The sequence below is a fragment of the Manis pentadactyla genome, chromosome 17 (genome assembly GCF_030020395.1).
Source record: "Manis pentadactyla isolate mManPen7 chromosome 17, mManPen7.hap1, whole genome shotgun sequence".
Taxonomy (NCBI): domain Eukaryota; kingdom Metazoa; phylum Chordata; class Mammalia; order Pholidota; family Manidae; genus Manis; species Manis pentadactyla.
In genome coordinates, this window is record NC_080035.1 from 58,374,631 (window position 1) to 58,397,958 (window position 23,328).

At 38.1% G+C, this 23,328-nt stretch overlaps 1 protein-coding gene across 6 annotated transcripts in view; it reads left to right on the plus strand.

Annotated features, from left to right (window-relative positions):
- TPP2 (tripeptidyl peptidase 2) overlaps positions 1 to 23,328 on the plus strand; it is a 75,843-nt gene that overhangs the window by 2,820 nt on the left and 49,695 nt on the right. For 5 of the 6 annotated variants that reach the window (XR_005026426.2, XM_057494597.1, XM_057494598.1 and 2 more), the window contains exons 2-5: positions 4,012 to 4,140; positions 11,611 to 11,706; positions 13,480 to 13,584; positions 15,481 to 15,605. Coding sequence is in view for 5 of the 6 variants with exons in the window: in XM_057494597.1 (XP_057350580.1) it covers positions 4,012 to 4,140; positions 11,611 to 11,706; positions 13,480 to 13,584; positions 15,481 to 15,605 (455 nt within the window). In the remaining variant the exon portion in view is untranslated. Of the gene's footprint in view, positions 1 to 4,009; positions 4,141 to 10,172; positions 10,763 to 11,610; positions 11,707 to 13,479; positions 13,585 to 15,480; positions 15,606 to 23,328 lie in introns of those variants that run through there. The other variant, XM_057494599.1, reaches the window with a different exon arrangement.

Consider the following 23,328-nt stretch of genomic DNA (forward strand, 5'->3'; position numbering starts at 1 on the left):
CCTTTGCACACATGTAGAGTTAATCCTCTTGCAAGCGTTCTACGATCACCTGTAAACTCTTTGATCCTTTCAGAGCCAGCTGGGTCTTGACCCCATTACCTTTTGGATAATCTACTGATTTAATTCAGCCACCCCCACACACCGTATATTTATGGATATGTGCTAGCTATTGTGTTAGGACCTGGTGGTTCAAAGATGCGTAAGGCCCAATCCCTGCTAACAGTTAATTTAGGCTTTTTTCCCCCCAGCTTTGCTGCCATAGGAATTTGTTCATGCCCTCCCATAACATTTAAAATATTTCATTTTAGTATTTATTTACATACCTTTTTTCCTGCTGAAGTTAAAATTATCTCAAAAGCATATATCCAAACTCATTTTGTATGAAATGTGCTTTTAACTAAATACTTTTCCTGAATGGAAAAAAATGTACATATATGCATAATGTACATAATTTCCTTATGGAGAAAAAATGGTTTAAAGTAGGCTACAAGTAGTCCTATAAAAATCTATTTTTAAGTTCACTAAAACTGTAGAATACAGTAAGTAAATTATCTTGGATACATAATTATTTACAAATATTGGGTGCTATGCCGTTAATTTTAATTTTTGTTACCTTCCTCTCTGAGTTCCCCTTCCCTGATTCCCCCAGGCTGGGTTTTGTGTTCTTACATGTTTTCATAGATATTCCTTATCTTTGTTAATTATTGTGCTTTATTGCAGCTCTTGACTCATCTGTCTTCCCAACTAGTTTATAAGCTTTCCGAAAGCAAAGCCCATCTTATTTATTCATTATGTTCTCAGAATAACAGTTAAACATTTAATAGTATTTATGAAATATTTTCCTTTGTTTAAAAGACTATTTTCAGTATCTTCCCTGAAAATTTAAGTCAATACTTTACATTCCCTTTGTATTGTTTAGGATAATCTGTGCATTTCCCCCATTTTGTTCTGGTTCTCTGATGTTCAGTGAATGGCTCCCAACCCTCGCCAGCTACTCCACCACAATCGTTTCAGTAGAGACACAAGGTGACTTAGATTCTTGACGTTTGGGGAAAACCTTTGGGCAACTTCTGTTTTGTCCAGCAGGCATAGCCCAGTAAGCATTTCTTAGTCCCCCACCCCAGGACACAGGGCTTATTAATCTTAGCTTGACTCATACAACAACTGGCCGAGGGATCAGTCCCTCCTTTTCAGGTGACGCCTTCCCTGCCTCAAGGATGAGGATATAGTTCTAATGTTAGCAGTAGTTTCTGCCTTTTCTTTAGTTCTCCCCAAGCTCCATTGCAAATTCTCAGGTGGTTTGCCTTTATTAAAACCTCTACTTTCTAAGCCTACTCATCTTTTGTCTTATCTCCAGTGGAGTGCTTGCCTTTATTTACCTATGGAGATGAAAGAAGTACATGAATTAAAAATAGTGCATGTAAGAATCTTTAATGTAAGATTCTGTAAGTAAAGTCTGTGGTGATAGTGAACAGTAAAATAAGCTGCTAAATCCCAGTAGACTTTCTTCCTTTACTCACATAGTGATAATGAGGTTTCTAATGAGCAGGATCTGTGTCTGACTTGTTAGTGATCTCTTGTGATTCTTGATCTCAAATCACTGAAGTTGTTTGCTCATTGAATGAGATGAAGATGAGTGACATGTTCTAAGTACCGTGGTGTGGCTCTCAAATTATGTAGAGAGTTGGGATACATTTTAAAATAGGTTATTCTCTTATATTCTTAGTATATGATTTAGGTAGTTTTAATTTTGTAGAAGAGTATTAACCTCCTGTTGTTTCCATTTTTATTTTGACAGATTTCCTTACATTTTCCATCATTATTTTTATTTCTAAAGATGCTTAGGCAGTCTCTTCTAAATCAGCATCTGATTTAAGTTCTCTCATGATCTTATCAGGGTTTGGTATGACTTCTACAGTGACTTTTTAAATTATGATTTTGAGCCTTCTGAGTGTATTAGAATACTTGTTAACTAGTATAGACAATTTCTAAGAAGTAAACATCCAGCTTGAGAATTACATGCATAAAAAAAGCTGTGCCTGGGAGGCCCTATGGCCCTGTTTATTCCATGGGAACCCCTTGCTTTGACTGGTAAGGAAAAAAATGTGTGCCTTTGTTTCCTCCCCATGGTGACTTTCCTTTCCTCCTCTTGGGAGGACCTTGACTACAAGCTTTCAGGGCAATGCAGTTGTGTTGGGGAGAGAGACATGTGATCCAGAGGACGGACTTAAATGGACATTAAGTTTTAACTTTACAGAGTGGGAATTCTCCAGGTGGAAAACGAGTTGGAGGGCTTTGTGATTTTGTCACACTGTTGACGTCTTTTCATTCCACTCTCTTTCTGATGTTTGGCATCTTTTTTCAGTCACTGTGTCTGTATCTGGTTTCTACTGTTAACTTAGTGCCTGTTATCTTGATCGCTGCAACTGCCATTTGTGAAGCTAGCCTAGAAAGAGCCCAGGACTGATTTTTCCCACAAGTAATATGAAAATACAGTACTCTGGTACCTGTAGCAGTCAGTCTCGTCCAAATGAAAATTTGTGGGATAGCCAAGAAACCAGACATTATGCAGATGAGTCTTCATGCTGAGTAAGTGTCAGATCGTTCAGTAATCAAGTCAGTATGTATTGAGTACCCAACAGGCACTGCTAGCTCTTGGGTAATTTGGTGAATGAAATAGACACAGTCTTTGCCCTTATAGAGCTTATCTTCTAATAGTGGAGATACATGACTTCTAATCAGCTAACTGTATGATTACCAGTTAAGTTCTGTGTAAGAAAGAAGGTACAGCAAGGAGAGATAATCAGGTTTGGGATGAAGCCCATTTAAAAGAGGTCATCAGGGAGGCCTTTCGACGGGGTGACATTTTAGTAGAAAACTGGAAGGTGAGATTAGAATTTCTGTGGAACAACTGAAGGGACACAGAATCCCAAGCAGAAAGATCATGTGCAAAAAAATGTGAGGCAGGAAAACCTCTGGAATGTTCCAGGAATTGAATGGAGGCTGGTGAGTGGTGGGGACAGGTAGGGAGGTTTTGTGTTGCCTGCTCTGTCATCCATTGCAGATGTCAAGCTGAGGACTGACATAGGACAACTTGTTTGCCTCTTGCTTTTGTTGGGAGCTAGGAATGGATACTGTAAGGAGCATCCACTTTAGGAAGGCTGGAGATGATAGTGGTGGAGAGGATCAGGATGCTGGTAGTGAAACTCAAGAGAGGAAGTTGAATCTGAACTATAGTTTAGAGGTACAATTAAGAGGACTTCCTGACAGATTTGATATAAGTAGTTAACTAGAGTAAAGAATCAGAGAAGAACAACATCTGAGTTCCTGGCTGGAGCTACTGAGTGTATGTTAATCCCTGAGCTGGCAAAACCCAGAGAGAAATGAGTTTGAGTGTTAAGTTTGAACTTTGGACTCACTAAGTGTACGTGCTAGAGTAGCATCCTATAATGAAATAGTTTAAACATTTTTCCCCTAAACTTTGTGCTTATCCAGCCCAAGCTCACCTTCTTCAGATCCTTTCTCAGATGTTACCTTCTCAGGAAGACCTTTCTTGACCAGCCTGGTTAAAATTGAAAGCCTCAGACCACCTCCTTCCCTGCTCAGTGTTTCTCTGTAGTAATTGTCCACCATCTGACATGATATATATTGGACTTACTTATTGACTGAATAAAACAGAAGATCTGTGAGACCAGGGATTTTGTGTGTTGATCATTACTGTATCCCCAACACAAAACAGCATGGCCTGTGTAAATGCTTAGTAAGTATTTGTTACCTGAATATATATAAAAATCAGTTGAAGGATTCTCTGGTGTTTTTCATGACTAAATTTTCTTAAAAATATTTTTCAGGCTTTTGGCTTAAAACAGTTCTCTCTTTTAAGTGAATACAGATTTATAGGATATTTTTTATATGTACATGTACACACATAATTGGGGGTTGGCATTGCTTTCTTTAAAAATTAAAAAGTTAAATTTATAATTCATATTTCAATTGTCTCTTAATTTATAGGTTACAACAGATGGAAAACCAAAAATCATTGATATCATAGATACAACGGGAAGTGGTGATGTGAATACTGCGACCGTAGTAGAGCCAAAAGATGGTGAAATTCTTGGTCTTTCAGGAAGAATGCTTAAGGTTGGAGCTTTTATCTTTCTATTGAATTTTTTCTTTTTTTTTTGTATTCCCTCAGAGCATCTAATGTTTTTTGCTTACACTGGGGTAAAGTGAGTATTAGTAACCTATTGCTGTGTACAGATTATCCCCAAACTTCATGGTTTAAAATAACAAACGTTTATTATCTTACAGTTTGTCTGTGAGTCAGAAATCTGGGTGTGACTTCACTGGGTGCTTGTTGTCCAAGGTCTCTCCTGCTTGCTGACTGTCGGTCAGGGCTGTGGTTCATTGGAAGGCTTAACTTGGGTGGAGAAGGGAAGTCTCTTTCCAAGCTTGCTCAGTGATTGTTGGCAGGCTTCGGTTCCTCACCATGGAGATGTCTCCAGGGGGCTGCTTCACAGCATCAGCTGGTCTGCCCCCTGAGTAAGTAGTCCAAGAGACAGTGCCCCAGATGGAGACCATGGTCCTTTAATTTATAAAAACTTGGAGGTGACCATCCCATCACTTCTGCCATGTTCTTTTCATTAGAAGTGAGTCATTAAGTCCAGCACATAAAGCAGGGAGGGGATTTTATAAGGGCACAGATACCGGGAGATAGGGATCGTTAGGGGCCATCCTGGAAGAAGCTGTTGTTCAAAGTGGGCTTAGAATTGGAATTTTTTCAGTGTAGTTGCCAAATGCTAAAAATGTTAAGTTTTGAATAAAGTGGGAAGTGACCAGATGATAGTTTTGCCTTTGTCTTTTCCTGTGCCTTCTGGGAACTTGAACACGAAATATTTAGGCTTTAATATTTATGGACTTAAGTGACTGGCTTTGTCTTATTCCACGTACTTGGTGGAAAGACTGGGGTAAGCTAATTTGAAAAATGATTAGAAAACAAATATAAAGCAGTTCATGAGATATTAGCTAATGAGTTTGTTATATAGCAAGAATTTAATTGTGGTTCAGTAATCTTACCTTTTAAATCAGCAGAATTAGTTTGGAAGATATAGTTGTGCTTATTTATATGTCTAAAGAGCTTTATCTAACTCTTCCCATCTTTATCATCTATCTGAGTTATGTGTATGCATTGTCTTTTGGGTAAGACTGTGGTAACAGTGTTACTAGTTTGCTCTGCCACATAACAAATTTAGCAGCTTAAAACCACGTACATTCCTACATTTATTATCTTGCTGTTTCCCTGGGCCAGAAGACCAGTCATGGCTTTTTGTGGTTCTCTGCTCAGGGTCTCACAAGCCTGCAGTCAGGTGCTGATTGGGGCTGTGTTCTCATCTGAGCTTCAGGATTCTCTTCGAAGTTCATGTGGGTTTGGAAGAATTCATTTCCTTGTAGTTGTAGAACTTGTGACAGCTTGTTTCTTCAAGGCCAGCAGGAGAATCTCTGAGGTGGAGGATGGTCCCAGTCTCGTTTAAAGGGCTCACCTGATTAGGTCAGGTCCACCCAGGATGCTCTCCCTTTTGATTAACTAATTCAGTCACCTGATTAGGGAGTCTTAATTATATCTGCAAAATCCCTTCACCCTGGCCATATTACCTACCACAACCTAATCACTGGAGAGATATTTGCAGGTCCTGCCTTCACTAAAGGGAGAGGGCTCTCCAAAGGCGTGGGTCATCTCAGAATCCACCTGCTCCAGCAAGCAGCAGGATTTAATAACCAGGTTTTGCTTCTTTTTCTATATATTATGGACCCCACACATGTGACATGGATCTTGCAGCCCTCACCCCACAGTGTGATGGTGGTGAGACTTAACGAGTGAGGGTGGGCCCCATAATGGGATTAGTGCCCTCATGAGGGAGCACCTTCTTTCTCTCTCTGTCACATGAGGACACAGCAAGTCAGAAGAGTCTCACCAGACCTCAACCTTGCTGGCCTCCTGATCTCATGCACCCAGCCTGCAGAACTGTGAGAAAATAAATTGCTGGTGTTTAAGCTACCTGGTCTCTGGTATTTTCCCAGTGACCCCAAGCTGACTAAGGTATCATGTGCTTTAAAAAAAAAAAAAAGATTGTGAACTGCAGGGAAATGAGTTTCTGCACATCTGAATGACTAAAGTTTTGCCTGTCTTCCCTGAGTCAGCCTTGTTATTAGGAGTACGTTTCGGGGAGAAACATGGGATTCCTGTGTGTTACGTTACTCTGGGAAACTAGAGAGCACTTCTAGTAAGTCAGGCAGATTTAGAATCATGTAAAATATTATCCTGAACTTGTTTCTTTTTAAGTAGCCATGCTTCAGGTAAACCATGTGAATTGATATTATCATCAGTACTCAGAGGTAGAATTTTGTGTGCCATGTATATGCTATGAAATAAGATCAGGAAATTGATTGATATTTACAACTTTCCTCAATTTGATGACATTTCTTTATCTCCTTAAGTATTCTCTGCCTATTGATATAGTGGGGGGTTTAATTTTTAATTGTATTCAATATGTCTGCAGAGTTTAAAAAGACACCTATTTCTACATGGCTTCTAACATCTTCCCCTGTCACTGTCAGTTCCCACTTAACCAGCATTAAATCTTTGACATATTAAATTATCTTTGGAGTTTTAAATAACATGCTAATATGTCTTACTTTTTGAAATTATTTTTAGTTTTAGACTTTGTAGAATTAACACAGTGGAAGAAGAGGGTTTAACTCTCAGGTCTTTGGTTCCTGAGATATGTTCTTGCTTTGTCTCCTGGGTTACCCCTGCCTACTGTTTCTGCTGTGCTTTTATCTGGAACTCCCATTAGCTGGACATTGGACCTTTTGTGTTGATTCTTCAGTTTTCTTAGTTTCTCCATTCTTTGTTCATTGCTTTTGTTTATTTTTTCCCTTGTAAGAGATTTCCAAGATTTTCTCAGCATTTTCTACTCAACTTGTATTGAATTTTGTTAAGTTTTACCTATTATTTTTAATTGTGGAAGGCTGTTCATGTTTACTCAGAGCATATTTTTATATCACATATGAAACACTTTATCTCGTTATTGTTAAAAAGTTTTTATCTAGTTACTTCTTTCTTTTCCCTCATTCTCTTTCTTCCTCTTCTCTCCCTTTTTTTCCCCTCATCTCCTCTTCCTTATCTTCTCCTTCTTCTCTCCTCTTCTTCTCTTCCATCCTCTGTCTCTCCTAGTTAACTTGGGCTCTGCTTCTCACCTGTGAGCTTTCCGCAGGTGTCTGGTCTTCCCTAGCTGCCTCTGTGTAGCAGGGCACATGAAAGGGGATTCTGCAGGGTCTTGCTGTGGGTCTCAGTGTAGGACAATGAGCCTGTCATGGGAGACCCCATGAGATCAGCATATATTTTTTTCCACCCAGGTGTTTTCATTACATCAAAGAGAATCTTATCCTATTCTGCCCAGAGCTTGTGGGGATGAGGGAGAAATAAGCCTGGCCGTCAGCGTCCAGGGAGTCGTGCCTTGAAAGGTGCCTGGGGAGGCCTCTGCAGATTTTTCATATGTAGCATCTGTCTCCTCTGATGCATGACTTCTCTGGAGCCATCATCCCTACTTCTCTCTGGTTCAGGTTCAGGTAGGGACAGTTGTCCGGTTGATCAGGTTTGGGCAGCAGTGGGATGGGTGGCCATCTAACTTCCTCATACTTTCCACCAATCTTATAATCCCTTCTCTGTCAACATATGCACATACATATCCAGTTATTGTTTTTCAAGGACATGCAGGCGGTGAGCTATTTCACCAGAATCATTAAGAGGAACAGTGTCACTAGTCACCGGGATTCTCGCTGTTTGGATCTCTCAGAACTCTTTTCAGAAACTCTCAGACACCATTTTCAGAAAGCAACATAGTAAAATCTTCAAGTTTCTTTGGCTTAAACATGCTTTAAAATGAGTTAGATATTTGTATTTTATTTCAGCTTCCAAACAGCCCATACAGCGCTGACAGTTAATGTCTTATTCTTCTCTAGTTTAAAATCAACGACTAGTTAGGCTGCTTTGACCATTCCAGTATCTCATTCTCTAAGGATGCTATTCCTAGGCCTTCTTGGGAAACTAGTGGTCATTTACTTTTGACCAGAGGTACTCCACAATGAGTAGCTAGAAGCAAAAAAGTAAATAGAAGCTTAAAATCTTTCATGGCAAAATGTACAGACATAAAGGAAAGTGCATAACACAGTTTCTCGAACAGTTAAAGGGAACACCATTTTATCCAGCACCCACATAAGGCAGAATATTGCCGTACTTCAAGCTTCCTGTGTTCTCCCACATCACAACCTATTTTGACTTTTGTGATAATCATTTCTTTGCTCCCCTTTATGGTTTTACCTCCTCTTTGTGGTTTCATGAAATACACTGTTAGTTTTGCCTGTTTGTGAACTTAATGTGAATATTTGATTTCTGTATCATTTTATGTGATCTTTCTTTGAACGTTTGGGAGATTGGGAATTTGGCTGTGAGTATCCATGTAGTAATGATTTGGTCATTGCTGTGCAGTATACCATGCTTTGTATGTACCACATACTGTCCATGCTACTACTGATAAATAGTTGAGTAGTTTCCAGTTTGGAACTGTGGCTAACAGTTCCTTAAAGAACATTCTTCTATACAGATTCCATGAGCATGTGTATAGGTACCAAATAGGTTTTCTAAGTATTTGTACAAAAATACAAAGAGCAGTGTATAAGAGTTGTAATAGTCATACTGCTGACACTTGGGGTTTTTTTTGCTCTTTAATTTTTCAGGTATACTGAGAATCTAGGTATATCACACTGTGGCTTTAATTTGCACTTCTCTGATTACTAATAAGATTGAGCAGCTTTTCATATGTTTAGACTTTGGATTTCCTCTTTTGTGAAGTGCTGATTCACTTTCATTTGCCCATTTTTTTCCTATTGAGATGTCTATTGTTTTCTTACTGAAATGTAGAATTTTGTTCTATTTTCTATGTGCCTGCCCTTTGATTATATGTGTTTTCAAGTATCCTTCTCCCATTCTATACTTGTATTTTTCCTTTCCATGTGATGTGATGAATAGTAGTTCTTAAATTGAATATAGTTGAGTATCAATCTTTGCTCTTTTGATTAGGACTTTTTAGTCTTTAGAAATCCTTCCTGACTCCAAGATTATGAAGATATTCTCCTGTATTTTTCCTTATCATATTTGTTCTAGAATTCACCTGGGATTGATTGTATGCTCAATTCAAAATAGGAGTCCTATATCCTTTTTTCAATTTGAAGACTCAGTTGTCTCAACACTATGCATTAAAATTCCACAGTTTCCCCACTAATTCTCAGTGCCTTCTTTTACTTTGCAACCTTGAAAATGTGGTGACTTTGGTCTTCTAAAGTCTTACGCCCATTTTCTTTCTTCTTTTAGTTTCTTTTTTCCTTTCTCAAATTTTAGTTGCATTTTGGAAGGGAGCACAGTGCTTTTTAAAATTTTACCACATTCAACTTGAAGCCATTTTTAAAAATCATCAATATTTAGCCTCACATCTTAAGAAATGGTGAGTCCTGACATAGTGAATGACTTGGCTAGATGTAGCGCTGTATTTCAGTGCAGTGGTAGCTGAAGGAGAGCAGGTACGTGTGTGCTGGCAGTACCATGAAGCTGACAAGTTTGAAGTCCAGTTTAGAGGCTGAAGAAACAAACAAAAAAAACCCAGAATTTTACTGTGCGAAACCTAAACACTCACAATGACACTTAACTTGTTAAGAAAATGTTCATTAGGCATCTTCTCTTTAAAAGAGAGAAAAGAGTTGTAATTAGTAATTAAAGGGATTGTTTCTTGCATAAAAATCAGCCTTATTGGTTGATAAATTGGTTAAGGTTAGATGGCAGAACCATGATTTTCTAATTTTTTTTTTTAGTTAGCATTTATAACTAGCTAGTTTGCCTTTACTCTGAGCTAAGTATATAGTAGTGACTTGAGAATTATCTGGTTGCATAGACCCTGAAGATTTTGATCTCATTTATACTTAAGTGTAAATAATGTCTATTGAATTGTTTTTATTGTATTATATATATTTTAAATGACTGTGTTTAATATGTCTTAACACTTGTTTACTTTGCTGCTGTTTTGATTAGTTATTCCATTTAATCCTTTGTCATTTCACAGCTTTTTGTAATCACTTTGTACAAAGAAGATGCCACTAACATAGGGTTACTAAGCCACCTGTGTAGCAAGACACCTGTGATTAAATATTGTTTGAATTTGTCAACCGGTGACAACTTACCTTATTGTTTCAACACTTTATTATTGTTGTTACATCATGAGCTGTTGCAGGAACATTAGAATTAAGAATCTCTGTTCTCTAAAGAAGGTTGATATGTTTTTGAATGAAAGATGTTAGTTTGTCTTCCAAATTTTAAATTTAACGTACTGCAAACATTCACCTGATTCAGAAATGATTACTGATATGCAGGCCTTTTAAAGTCCATGGGTCTTTGAAGTCCTATGCATATTTTCCTCTATTTGTGAGAAAATTTCATCCAGAATTTCCTACCAGGGGAATAATTTGATGAGGGGCATGGGGATGAGTTGGTTAAAGATATTACACCAATGAGAATAGATGAGTCAACCAACTTTGGATCAACCAGCCTTATAATTAGTAGACATTGAAAGCTGTTTTTGATGGCCACGGGTCCTGTGATGACAGAGCATGAATACTTCACATTGCCCTGATGGACATTTCAAGTTGGTTAATGGTCAGTACATTTTATTATTTGTGAGACTCCTAAGGTGAGGATTATTTCCCCTTTTACACATGGGTAAATAAAAGCCTGGGGGTCACATCTGGTTAGGTAGTGACACAGCCAAATTTATTTGACTTTAAGTCCCGAATGCTTTACATGAGTTATTTGGCTCTGTGATGGAACTAGATTCCAGCTTTCTTTTCAGCCTTCCTGCTGTTTGACCAGGAGTTTCATTTCTTTTTGCTTCTTTGCTTTTTCCATTTGTAAACTGGGCATGCTCTTTACATCACTCCCTTAATTAAAAGCTTTAAGTGTTATTTTTCATACTTTGAGATAGTTGAAAAGACTACGATGTTATATATATAATTAACGTGATTTCATGGAAGTTTTTCCTTAAGAACTCAAAGAGCTCTTCTTTAGTCTGTAGACAGTATCCCTGCTGTACTGGAGAAGAGAATGCAGTTCTTTTTCTTCACGGAAGAGCTCAGGGTAGAGAGGCTCTGTGAACTGCACTCCCTCAGGTGGATGGGAAGGAGGTGGGGGAGAGGCCAGTGTCACTGATGCTCAAGAACTAAAGACAGAGCATTCATGAGGCCGCACATGTTGAAAGCACTTTATGAACTATGGAGCATTGTGTAAATGAGAGGTATGGTAGTTGAACCATCTTATTTATAGGTGAGAAAAAGGAGCCAGAGAGACTGTAAGTGGCATCTTAGAATATTAAAAATACTGCTTCTAGTACACCAGCTTGCCTATCCAAGTTGAACCACTAGGGTAGAAGTGGAATCCTTTTTCCCCAGTATTAAGTCATTGGAATTGGAAACTATTTATCAAGTCAACAATTTATTTTTCTCCTATAGGTTCCTGTGAGCTGGACAAATCCCTCCGGCAGATACCATATTGGCATAAAAAATGGCTATGACTTCTATCCAAAGGCTCTCAAGGAAAGGATACAGGTAATGTACAATTTAGTATCAGTGGTTTATCTTCTCCCTCAGATTTTTTCCTACCAAAGGAAAAGAAATTCATAAAATCTTACTAACCTTAATTGTTTTGGAGGGTGGGAGGCTTTCAAACAATGACTGCTTAAAGAAAGATACTGTTCATTGGACTGGTTACCCATTTCAACATGGCTCTTAATCTTGGATACATGGGTATGTTTAGAGAATGAATACACTGAAATTATACTCAAATTTTTGTGTATTTTCGTTTATCTGGGTGATGGAATATAACTTTCATTGAATTTTTTAAGGACTTCTTTACCTCAAAAAGGCTAAATATAGTTGATTTAAAGTTCTGACTGCCTTATTTATTCCCATTTCTATAGCTTCTATGATTATTTGTCCTGTTTTCTTACTGTTTAAACTGCCCTTCTTGATATTAGTTAGTCATCATTCGGTATTAAAGGGTTACTCAGTTCTAAAGCTGCTGAACAATTGCAAACTGTGATTAGAGAAATAAGATGGCAAATTGAGTGACAAGGAGCCTGCTTTAGAACAGCACTATTCAGTAGACCTTTCAATGATAAGGAAAGTGTTCAAAATGTTCAATATCTGTCCATTATGATAGACACTAGTTACAAACAGCTGTTGAGAACTTGAAAGGTGACTGGTATGACTAAGGAATTGAAATTTTAATTTTATGTAATATTTTAAGATTTAAGTTTCAATAGCAACATGTGGCTAGTGGCTCCTGGATTTGACAGTGCCACTTTAGAAAATTGCTTTAACTCCAGTAGCTGATACGGGTTTAGGGATTCAACTGTAAGACAAGATATAATACTCGAAAATAAGCCCGATGGGTAAGACTAATCAAAATATTGTTCCACCTAATCAGAATTTTGTTATTTGCTTTTCTAGGGATCTGTGAACCATAAGTTCCTGAGTATATTACATATATAACCTTCACTTATTTGTCAGATTCTAATCATTCTGCCAAAAAATATTGCAAAAGAAAATATGTAACTTTTATTGGATAATATTTTATAATTTCAGGCTGAAATACACATAGCACAGTATTTATATGCACTGTATTAAATTAATCAACTGTGTTGATAAGGTTCAAATTAACATGCAAAGATAGCATGGTTAAGTGAAAGCCAACCCTCCTGCTTTAGCCCTAGTCGAGTTGATTATTGTACTGGAAAGGATTTTTTCTAACTGGCAGACTTCCATTGGGAGGCACTGGGGGTTCAAGACAGTGAAGATGAAGGTCAGACCAATTTCAGTAACAGGGAACCCTATCGAGTCAACGAGGATAGGAAAAAAATAAGTTAGCAAGGGAGGGAATGGAGGAAGCCTGTATGTCCATCAAAATATAGCTGGAGTCTCACTCCTGTCCTCTACTTCCACTTAGCTTAAGGCATTTCCCAATTTCATAAAGGCCTAAAATACTGCTTATGCTTTAAATGACTGGGAATTCAGTCAGTCGTCTTAACATAGCATTGTTTGTTCTTGAAAGGATTTAAATTGGGCATATGATGTTTTAAAAGACATTTGGATGTGGTTTGGTGTGTTCTCTTATAACTTAGGTGCGGCACTTTACCTAATCAGTTTTTAATAAATGATCCTTTGCCTTATCAACTTGATGATCAATTATTTTTTTATTAGCCTCTGTATGAGAATTGTGTAGCACAACAGCCAACAACAATTAGGTCCATGTATAAAAGACTGTCTAGATTTACCTGAATATTTGTCAACCTCTTTTAAGGCAATTTTCTGTCTCTGCAGAAAGAACGGAAGGAAAAAATCTGGGACCCTGTTCACAGAGTGGCGCTTGCAGAAGCCTGTAGAAAACAGGAAGAATTTGATGTCACCAGCAATTGCCCTTCCCAAGTTGGTGCTAGTTGCTTTTATTTAAACATTACTATAGAGTTCTTAGAGAATAGACTGATTTACACATGTTTTAAGTTGCTTAATTTTACTACTTTTCCTTTATTATGTATCCTGAAATCATTTTACATATGTATTTGTCAGTTTTTTAAACTTCTTAATGTGATATACAATACAGGTGTTTGAAAGGGCATGTGTCAGAAGTGTGTTGTCATGAATTACCAAAGTGAGCCCTCCCAAGCAGCAGTGCCCCACCTCCTTCTCATGTCTCTTCTTCATCATTCCTCTCCCTCCTCCCCAGAGGCACCCACCATCTGGCTCTGTGTTGCCTGTTCTGAATTTATAAAGTGGTGCGTGTTCTTTCACGTATGGTTGCTTTTGCTCAGTATTGTTTGTGAGATGCGTCCATGTGTGGGTGTTGAAGTAGTTTGTTCACGTTTGTTGCTGTGTGATGAGTAAACCACAGTTTGTGTGTCCACCTTGCAGATTGATACTTGCTTTTTTTCCATTTTTGGCTGCTTTCTTCAGCATTCTTGCACATGTCTTCTGGTGAGCATTAAGCAGTAGAACCAGTTCGTATTCTCACAAGAAGTATATGAGAGCTCCCATTGTTCTACATCCTTAAATTGCAGTTAAGTTTTTTAAGACGATTTATAAAATAAAAATGATGTCTTGCTTTATTATTAAAATAATGCAGAAACTTTTGTACAGCACAGGTATGCAAAGTGTCACCCCCCAGGGATAACAACAACTTGATGTTTATCCTTCCAAATTTTTCCTTTAATGCATACATGACCTTCATCAAAAATGGAATCATATGATGGTTCTCAAACCTGGCAGCATGTTACCGTCACACAAAGAGCTTTAAAACTGCCAGTGCTTGTGAGCTAGAGAGGAATTACATCAGAATCTTGCAGGGAGGCATTTTTAAAAGCTCCCCAGGACCTTTACTTGCTGTGTAGTTGGGGTTGAGGACTGCTGGCTGAACAGATCTATACACACATTTAACTTGTATTTACTTAACCTGGGTACAGGATCCTTTGGGAACAGCTCTTTCACTTTGTCCTGATCAGGCACATTAAATATGGCATTTCAGGTGCTACACATATACTTCTAACTTTATACAACAGGAATCTGGGTTTAATTATCCATTTTATTTTGTAAACTGAAAACAGGTCTATATAATTGTCTTATTCCTTTGAGAAATAGTAAATGTTGAATATGTTGAATAAGTAAAGATGAAGCATAACTTAAGATTTTGGAACATGTGAAAATTAAATTTTTATTCACTAGGACTATTGAGGTGAATATAGAGCAGTCTAGTATGTAGTTTTAAAAAATACTTAGGTGTGAAATTCTTATTTTTGTCTATCAGTGGTTAAATAGTTTCTATGTACATGGTCATAAATGTAGTATGTATTTAATTTACCAAATTCTAAAAAGAAAGATGATTCAGGATTTGTTACTGGATTCTTAAACATACTGGATATGGGAATGGTCCTGATAGAAAAATTTTAAAGTCAATAAATAGATAACCTATTTTATAGCAATTTGAGAGTTACTTTTAGAAATGAGTTATACAGATTACAGACAGGTAAGCAATACATATCTTGGCCAAATGATAAGGACCAACGTGTAGTACTATTTTTCTCAAAGCAGATGGAATAAGTGAATGAGAGATTGAGTAAAAGACGTTTTCTTTTAATGTTTAGTTTATTAATTGATACCTACATTAAGTTGAGCTACAAGTTGCATAGATGTAGAAAGAAAATTTTCTTACCTTTCTCTAGGGTAAAGTGACTTTACTGTTGGGTCACGCTGTTTCTTTGGTTGTATTTAATATTAACTTTTTCAGGAACACAAAATGTGCTAATATTAATATATATTCTAATTGATTAGGCAAATAAACTACTCAAGGAAGAGCTCCAAAGTCAAGTGGAATTACTAAATTCTTTTGAGAAAAAATACAGTGATCCTGGCCCCGTATATGACTGCTTGGTGTGGCATGATGGGGAAACCTGGAGGTAAGCTTGTGTGTTCTACAGATCTTCACTTAAAAATGTTCTTTTCCACTCTGGGAGCATTAAGCCTACAGAACTGTCGTGAGATTTGGTTTATGTGACAGTATCATTCAGCAACCCTATTGAAGACTGAAGTTGGCATTTGTGTAGTTTTGGACAAGCCTTTTGAACTTCTTAGTATTTTAGACACTAAACTTGATGCTTATATGTGTTTTAAAGATTATTTCATTTACCAGATAGTAATTGTTAACCAGGTATTAGCAGGTTGATTATTAGTATACGTAGAAATATTCCTGATTTAGGCTGGGCAGTTTAGAAAGTAATTGCAAGAGGGTATTACAGAGCATCTACTGTAAACTTTGAAGGGCAAGTAGGAAACTTGACTGGAGATTTCACAGTAGAGACAAGGTAGCTGAGTTGAAGAGTGGCAGTGCGAGACGGGTGAAGAGCTCAGTCTCTGAGATGGAATCTTAGCTGTGTGACCTTGAACACTACACCTCTAAGCCTGTTTCCTCATTTGTTAATTGGAGTAATAATAGTACCTCCCTAGAGGGTTTTGCTAAAATTAAATTTGGTGTTTCTCAGCAGAGTGTGCACTTGATAGACATAAGCCATTAGTGCTGCTTACTATTCTGTGATAGTGACCGTTTATATGAATCACCTGTCTTACATGTTCTTCAGGTTTCTTAGTGAATTGTACACTGCACTATATCTCTTGGAGCTGGCTAGTATGTCTTCTTGATTTACTGTCTGCATGGAAATAAGAATAGTGTTCTTAATACAGAGATTTAGGCATATGAGTATTTTAGGGTAACTACAATAAACCGGGACGACTCCATGAAACTTGAAATAAGAATAGCTGACATTTTGAGTCCCTGCTCTTATGCAAAGAATTGTTTCCCAAGGCGTGACAGATAGGAGCAAGATATGGTGAAGTTGATTACTTTTCTCAGATTGTTCACATCGCAATGCACTGTTCTCAAAGGAGGGCTTTCCTCCCATGAATGTGGGTACTAACTCATCTCTGATAATGGGTATATAAAATTTTTAATTGAATAAGAAACCCCTGCTCCATTTGGGAATGAAAGTGTTAATAAACTATTTGCATGTAGCCATATTTTTTTATTAGGTATTACTGATATACACTATTATGAAGGTTTCACATGAAAAACAATGTGGTTAATACATTCACCCATATTATTGAGTCCCCCTACATACCCCATTGCAGCCACTGACCATCAGTGTAGTAAGATGCCACAGAGTCACTATGTGCCTTCTCTGTGCTACAGTGTCTTCCCCTTGATCCCCCCCAAACCATGTATAGTAATCAAAATACCCCTCAATCCCCTTCTCCGTCCCTCCCCACCCACTCTTCCCCACTCCTCCCCTTTGGTAACCACTAGTCAGTCCCTTCTTGGAGTTTGTGAGTCTGCTGCTGTTTTGTTCCTTCAGTTTTGCTTTGTTGCTATACTCCACAAATGAGGGAAATCATTTGGTACTTGTCTTTCTCCATGTGGCTTATTTCACTGAGCATAATACAATCCAGCTCCATCCATGTTGTTGCAAAGGGTAGGATTTGTTTCTTTCTTATGGCTGAATGGTGTTCCATTGTGTATAGGTACCACATCTTCTTTATGCACTCATCTACTGATGGACACTTAGGATGCTTCCATATCTTGGCTATTGTAAATAGTGCTGCGATAAACATAGGGGTGCATATGTCTTTTTGAAACTGGGCTCCTCCATTCTTAAAGTAAATTCCTAGGAATGAAATTCCTCGGTCAAATGGTATTTCTATTTTTAGTTTTTTGAGGAACCTCCATACTGCTTTCCACAATGGTTGAACTAGTTTACATTCTCACCAGCAGTGTAGGAGGGTTCCCCTTTCTTTGCATCCTCGCCAGCATTTGTTGTTCCTAGTCTTTTCTATGTTATCCATCCTTACTGCTGTGAGGTGATATCTCATTGTGGTTTTAATTTGCATTTCCCTGATAATTAGCAACGTGGTGCATCTTTTCATGTGCCTGTTGACCGTTTGAATTTGTTCTTTGGAGAAGTGTCTGTTCATATCCACCACCCATTTTTTAATAGGGTTATTTCCTTTTTGGGTGTTGAGGCATGTGAGTTCTTCATGTATTTTGGATGTTAATCCGTTGTCGGATATGTCATTTACAAATATATTCTCCTATACTGTAGGCTGCCCTTTTTGTTCTGCTGATGGTGTCCTTTGCTGTACAGAAGCTTTTTAGCTTGATGTAGTCCCATTTGTTAATTTTTGCTTTTGTTTCCCTTGCCTGAAGAGATGCATTCAGGAAGAAGTTGCTCATGTTTATATTCAGGAGATTTTTGCCTATGTTTTCTTCTAAGAATTTTATGGTTTCATGACTTACATTCAGGTCTTTGATCCAATTCAAGTTTACTTTTGTGTACAGGGATAGACAATAATCCAGTTTCATTCTCTTTCATGTAGCTGTCCAGTTTTGCCAACACCACTTGTTGAAGAGGCCATCATTTCCCCATTCTATATCCATGGCTCCTTTATCCTCTGTTAATTGACCATACATGCTTGGGTTTGTGTCTGGGCTCACTCTCTAGTCTGTTCCATTGGTCCATGGGTCTGTTTTTGTGCCAGTACCAAATTGTCTTGATTACTGTGACTTTGTAGTAGAGCTTGAACTCGGGGAGTGTAATCCACCCAGCTTTATTCTTCCTTCTCAGAATTGCTTTGGTTATTCGGGGTCTTTTGTGGTTCCATATGAATTTTACACCTATTTTCTCTAGTTTGTTGAAGAATGCTGTTGGTATTTTGATAGGGATTGCATTGAACCTGTAGATTGCTTTAGGCAGGATAGCCATTTTGACAATATTAATTCTTCCTGTCCGTGAGCATGGGATGAGTTCCATTTATTGGTATCTTCTTTAATTTCTCTCATGAGTGTCTTGTAGTTTTCAGGGTATAGGACTTTCACTTTCTTGGTTAGGTTTATTCCTAGGTATTTTACTCTTTTTGATGCAACTGTGAATGGAATTGTTTTCCTGACTTCCCTCTCTGCTAGTTCATTGTTAGTGTATAGGAGTGCCATAGATTTCTGTGTATTAATTTTGTATCCTGCAGCTTTGCTGAATTCAGATTTTAGATCTAGTAGTTTTGGAGTGGATTCTTTAGGGTTTTTTATGTACAATATCATGTCATCTGCAAACAGGGACAGTTTAACTTCTTCCTTGCCAATCTGAGTGCCTTTTATTTCTTTGTGTTGTCTAATTGCCGTGGCTAGGACCTCCAGTACTATGTTGAATAGAAGTGGGGAAAGTGGGCATCCCTGTCTTGTTCCCGATCTTAAAGGAAAAGCTGTTAGCTTCTCCATGTTAAGTATGATGTTGGCTTTGGGTTTGTCATATATGGCCTTTATTATGTTGAGGTACTTGCCCTCTACCCATTTTGTTGAGAGTTTTTTTCATGAATGGTTGTTGAATTTTGTCAAATGCTTTTTTGGCATCTATGGAGATGATCATGTGGTTTTTGTCCTTTTTGTTGATGTAGTGGATGATTTTTGAATATTTTACCATACTTGCATCCCTGGAATAAATCCTACTTGATCATGATGGATGATCTTTTTGATGTATTTTTAAATTCAGTTTGCTAATATTTTGTTGAGTATTTTTGCATCTATGTTCATCAGAGATATTGTTCCATAATTTTCTATTTTTGTGGTGCCTTTGCCTCATTTTGGTATTAGAGTGATGCTTGCCTCATAGAATGAATTTGGAAGTATTCCCTCCTCTTCTCCTGTTTGGAAGACTTTAATGAGGAGGGGTATTGGGTCTTTATTAAATGTTTGATAAAAGTCAGCAGTGAAACCATCTGGTCCAGGAGTTTTAGTCTTAGGTAGTTTTTTGATTAACAATTCAATTTCCTTGCTGGTAATTGGTCTGTTTGGATTTTCTGTTTCTCTCTGGGTCAGCCTTGGAAGGTTATATTTTTCTAGAAAGTTGTCCATTTCTTCTCTGTTATCCAGTTTATTAGCATATAACTTTTCATAATATTCTCTAATAATTCTTTGATGTCTGTAATGATTTTTCCTTTCTCATTTCTGATTCTGTTTATGTGTGTATACTCTCTTTTTTACTTGACAAGTCTGGCCAGGGGTTTATCTATTTTGTTTATTTTCTCAAAGAACCAGCTCCTGCTTTCACTGATTTTTTTTATTTTATTTTATTCTTCTCAATTTTATTTATTTATGCTCTAATCTTTATTATGTCCCTCCTTCTACTGACTTGGGGCCTCATTTGTTCTTCTTTTTCTATTTTTGTTAATTGTGAGTTACACTGTTCATTTGGGATTGTTCTTCCTTCCTGAGGTAGGCCTGTATTGCAATGTACTTCCCTCTTAGCACGGCCTTCACTACGTCGTCCCACAGATTTTGCAGTGTTGAATTATTGTTGTCATTTGTCTCCATATATTGCTTGATCTCTGTTTTTATTTGGTCATTGATCCATTGGTTATTTATGAGCATGTTTTTAAGCCTCCATGTGTTTGTGGGATTTTTTGTTTTATTTGCGTAATTTATTTCTAGAGTCATCCTTTTGTGGTCTGAGAAGCTGGTTGATACAATTTCAATCTTTTTGAATTTACTGAGGCTCTTTTTGTGGCCTAGTATATGATCTGTTCTTGAAAATGTTCCACGTGCACTTGAGAAGAATGTATTCTGCTGCTTTTGGGTGGAGTGTTCTGTAGCTGTCTGTTAGGTCCATCTGTTCTAGTGTGTTGTTCTTACTTATTTTCTGTCTGGTTGATCTGTCCTTTGGAGTGAGTGGTGTGTTGAAGTCTCCTAGAACGAATGCATTGCATTCTATTTCCTCCTTTAGTTCTGTTAGTATTTGTTTTACGTATGCTGATGCTCCTGTGTTGGGTGCATATATATTTATAATGGTTATATCCTCTTGTTGGACTGACCCCTTTATCATTATGTAATGTGCTTCTTTGCCTGTTGTTACTTTCTTTGTTTTGAAGTCTATTTTGTTTGATATTAGTACTGCAACTCCTGCTTTTTTCTCCCTATTAGTTGTATGAAGTATCTTTTTCCATCCCTTCACTTTCAGTCTGTGTATGTGTTTGGGTTTGAAGCGAGTCTCTTGTTGGCAGCATATAGACAGGTCTTGTTTTTTAGTCCACTCAGTGACTCTATGTCTTTTGATTGGTGCATTCAGATCATTTACATTTAGGGTGAATATCTATAGGTTTGTACTTATTGCCATTGCAGGCTTTAGATTCATGGTTACCAAAGGTTCAAGGGTAACTTCCTTACTATCTAAGAGTCTAACTTAACTCACTTAGTATGCTATTACAAACACAATCTAAAGGTTCTTTTTTTTTTCCCTCCTCCTTTTTCCTCCTCCATTCTTTATATATTAGGTATCATATTCTGTACTCTTTGTCTATCCCTTGACTGACTTTGGGGATAGTTGATTTAATTTTGCATTTGCTTAGTAATTAATTGTTTTTTCTTCACTGTGGTTTTATTTTCACTGGTGACAGCTATTTAGCCTTAGGAACACTTCCATCTATAGCAGTCCCTCCAAAATACACTGTAGAGACAGTTTGTGGGAGATAAATTCTCTCAGCTTTTCCTTATCTGCAAATTGTTTAATCCCTCTTTCAAATTTAAATGGTAATCTTGCCAGGTAGAGTATTCTTGGTTCAAGGCCTTTCTACTTAATTGCATTGAATAAGTCATGCCACTCCCTTCTGGCCTGTAAGGTTTCTGTTGAGAAATCTGATGGTAGCCTGATGGGTTTTCCTTTGAATGTGATCCTTTTTGCTCTCTCTGGCTGCTTTTAATATTCTGTTTTTATCCTTGATCTTTGCCATTTTAATTATTATATGTCTTGGTATTGTCTTCCTTAGGTCCCTTGTGTTGGGAGGTCTGTGCAACTCCATGCCCTAAGAGACTATCTCCTTCCTCAGATTGTGGAAGTTAGCAGCAATTACCTCCTCAGTGACACTTTTTATTCCTTTTTCTCTCTCTTCTTCTGGTACTCCTATAATGCAAATATTGTTCCATTCAGATTGGTCATACAGTTCTCTCAATATTCTTTCATTTCTAGACATCCTTTTTTCTCTCTGTGCCTCAGTTTTTTTGTATTCCTCTTTAATTTCTGTTCCATTTGTCATCTCCTCTCCACTATATCTAATCTGCTTTTAATTCCCTCCATTGTATGTGTCATTTCAGATACTATATTCCTTAATGATTGAATCTCTGTCCGGAATCCTTCTCTGAGTTCTTGAATATTTTTCTGTACCTTCATGAGCATGTTTATGATTTTTATTTTGAAATATCTTTCAGGAAGATTGATGAGTTCAGTTTCACTTGACCCTTTTTCTACTGTTTGTGGGACTTTGGTTTGAGCCAGGTTTCATATTTGTATATGGTGCCCTGTAGTGCCCAGAAGCTCTATTCTCTTGAGCTGCTCAGCCCCTGGAGTGATGTCGGGGGTTCCAGGGGAGTGGCGCTGGTGCCTGGGGGTTGGAAAGAGCTATTTCCTGCTTCCCAGCTGCTATACTTGCCTCCACTGCCAGAACCAGTGGGCTGAGCACATAGGTGTAAGCCTCTGCTTTGTATTTGTAGCTGCCATAGTTGGGGCTTCCCTCTGGCTGGCCTGATGCAAGGGCAGGGGCTGCCAGTTTGCAAACTAGTGCGGGTTGGTTGGGAGGTAGGACCAGCAGGCTCTGTATCACAGTGGGGGGCCTTGGAGCTGCGTAGCCAGCCAGGGGGATGGAGGCCTTGAAGCTCCTGAAAATTCCCAACCTGTGCTCCCGGACAATTTTGTTCACCTGTCCTTTCTCCTGAGCAGCAAGCTCTGGGCAGTCCTTGCCCCTTTAGCAGCCCTCTTGCTGTTAGGAAGTCTCTCAGTCTGCCTGCCTTTCTTTTGTCCCAGAGCAGCCAGATGTGGATCCCTGTTTTCCACAAGTGGCTGGAATCTCAGTCTCTTCAGGTGTTCCACCTGTCTTAGCTTTCCAACCTCACTGGTCTCCAGAACACCATGCAATGTAGGTTCAATAGGTTCATGCTCCCAGAGCAGTTCTCCAGGGCTGGGTGTTCAGCAGTCCCAGGTCTCCACTCCCTCCCCGCTCCGTTTCTCTTCCTCCTGCCTGTCCCACCAGATCATGGCTTTGGTACGTTATCCTGCTCTGTGAGGTCTGTTCTTTTCTCAAGGTGTATGCATTCTGGTGCAGCCTTCTTTCCTGTTGCTCTTGCAGGATTAGTTATATTAGTTATATTTTCATATTACACATGGTTTTGGGAGGAGGCCTCTGTCTCACCTCTCACACGGCCATCTTTAATCTCTCCACTCTATCGCATGTAGCCATATTTTTATGATTTAAATATTAATGCCTTTTTTGCATGTATTCAGGTATGTTGTTTGGGTGTGTGTATATGCAGCTGTGCACATGTTTGTGAACAATATTTTTTCAAAAGCTTTGCAGAAAGCTTTGATCTGTGTTTATCATTAAAGTCCTCAAGTGTGTGGTTTAGCAAACTTTGGTACATCCACCACATGGTGTAACATGATAAAATCATTCCCAAGGCTAAATTTGAGGAAAATACTGGAAACAAACTGAGTAAATGTGGAAAAATACACTACGAAAGGACTGAGGGACATACTACAACATTAGCAGGCCTGGGGTAGGGCACTGGATGGTCTCAGTTCATTTCCTGCTCAGGCT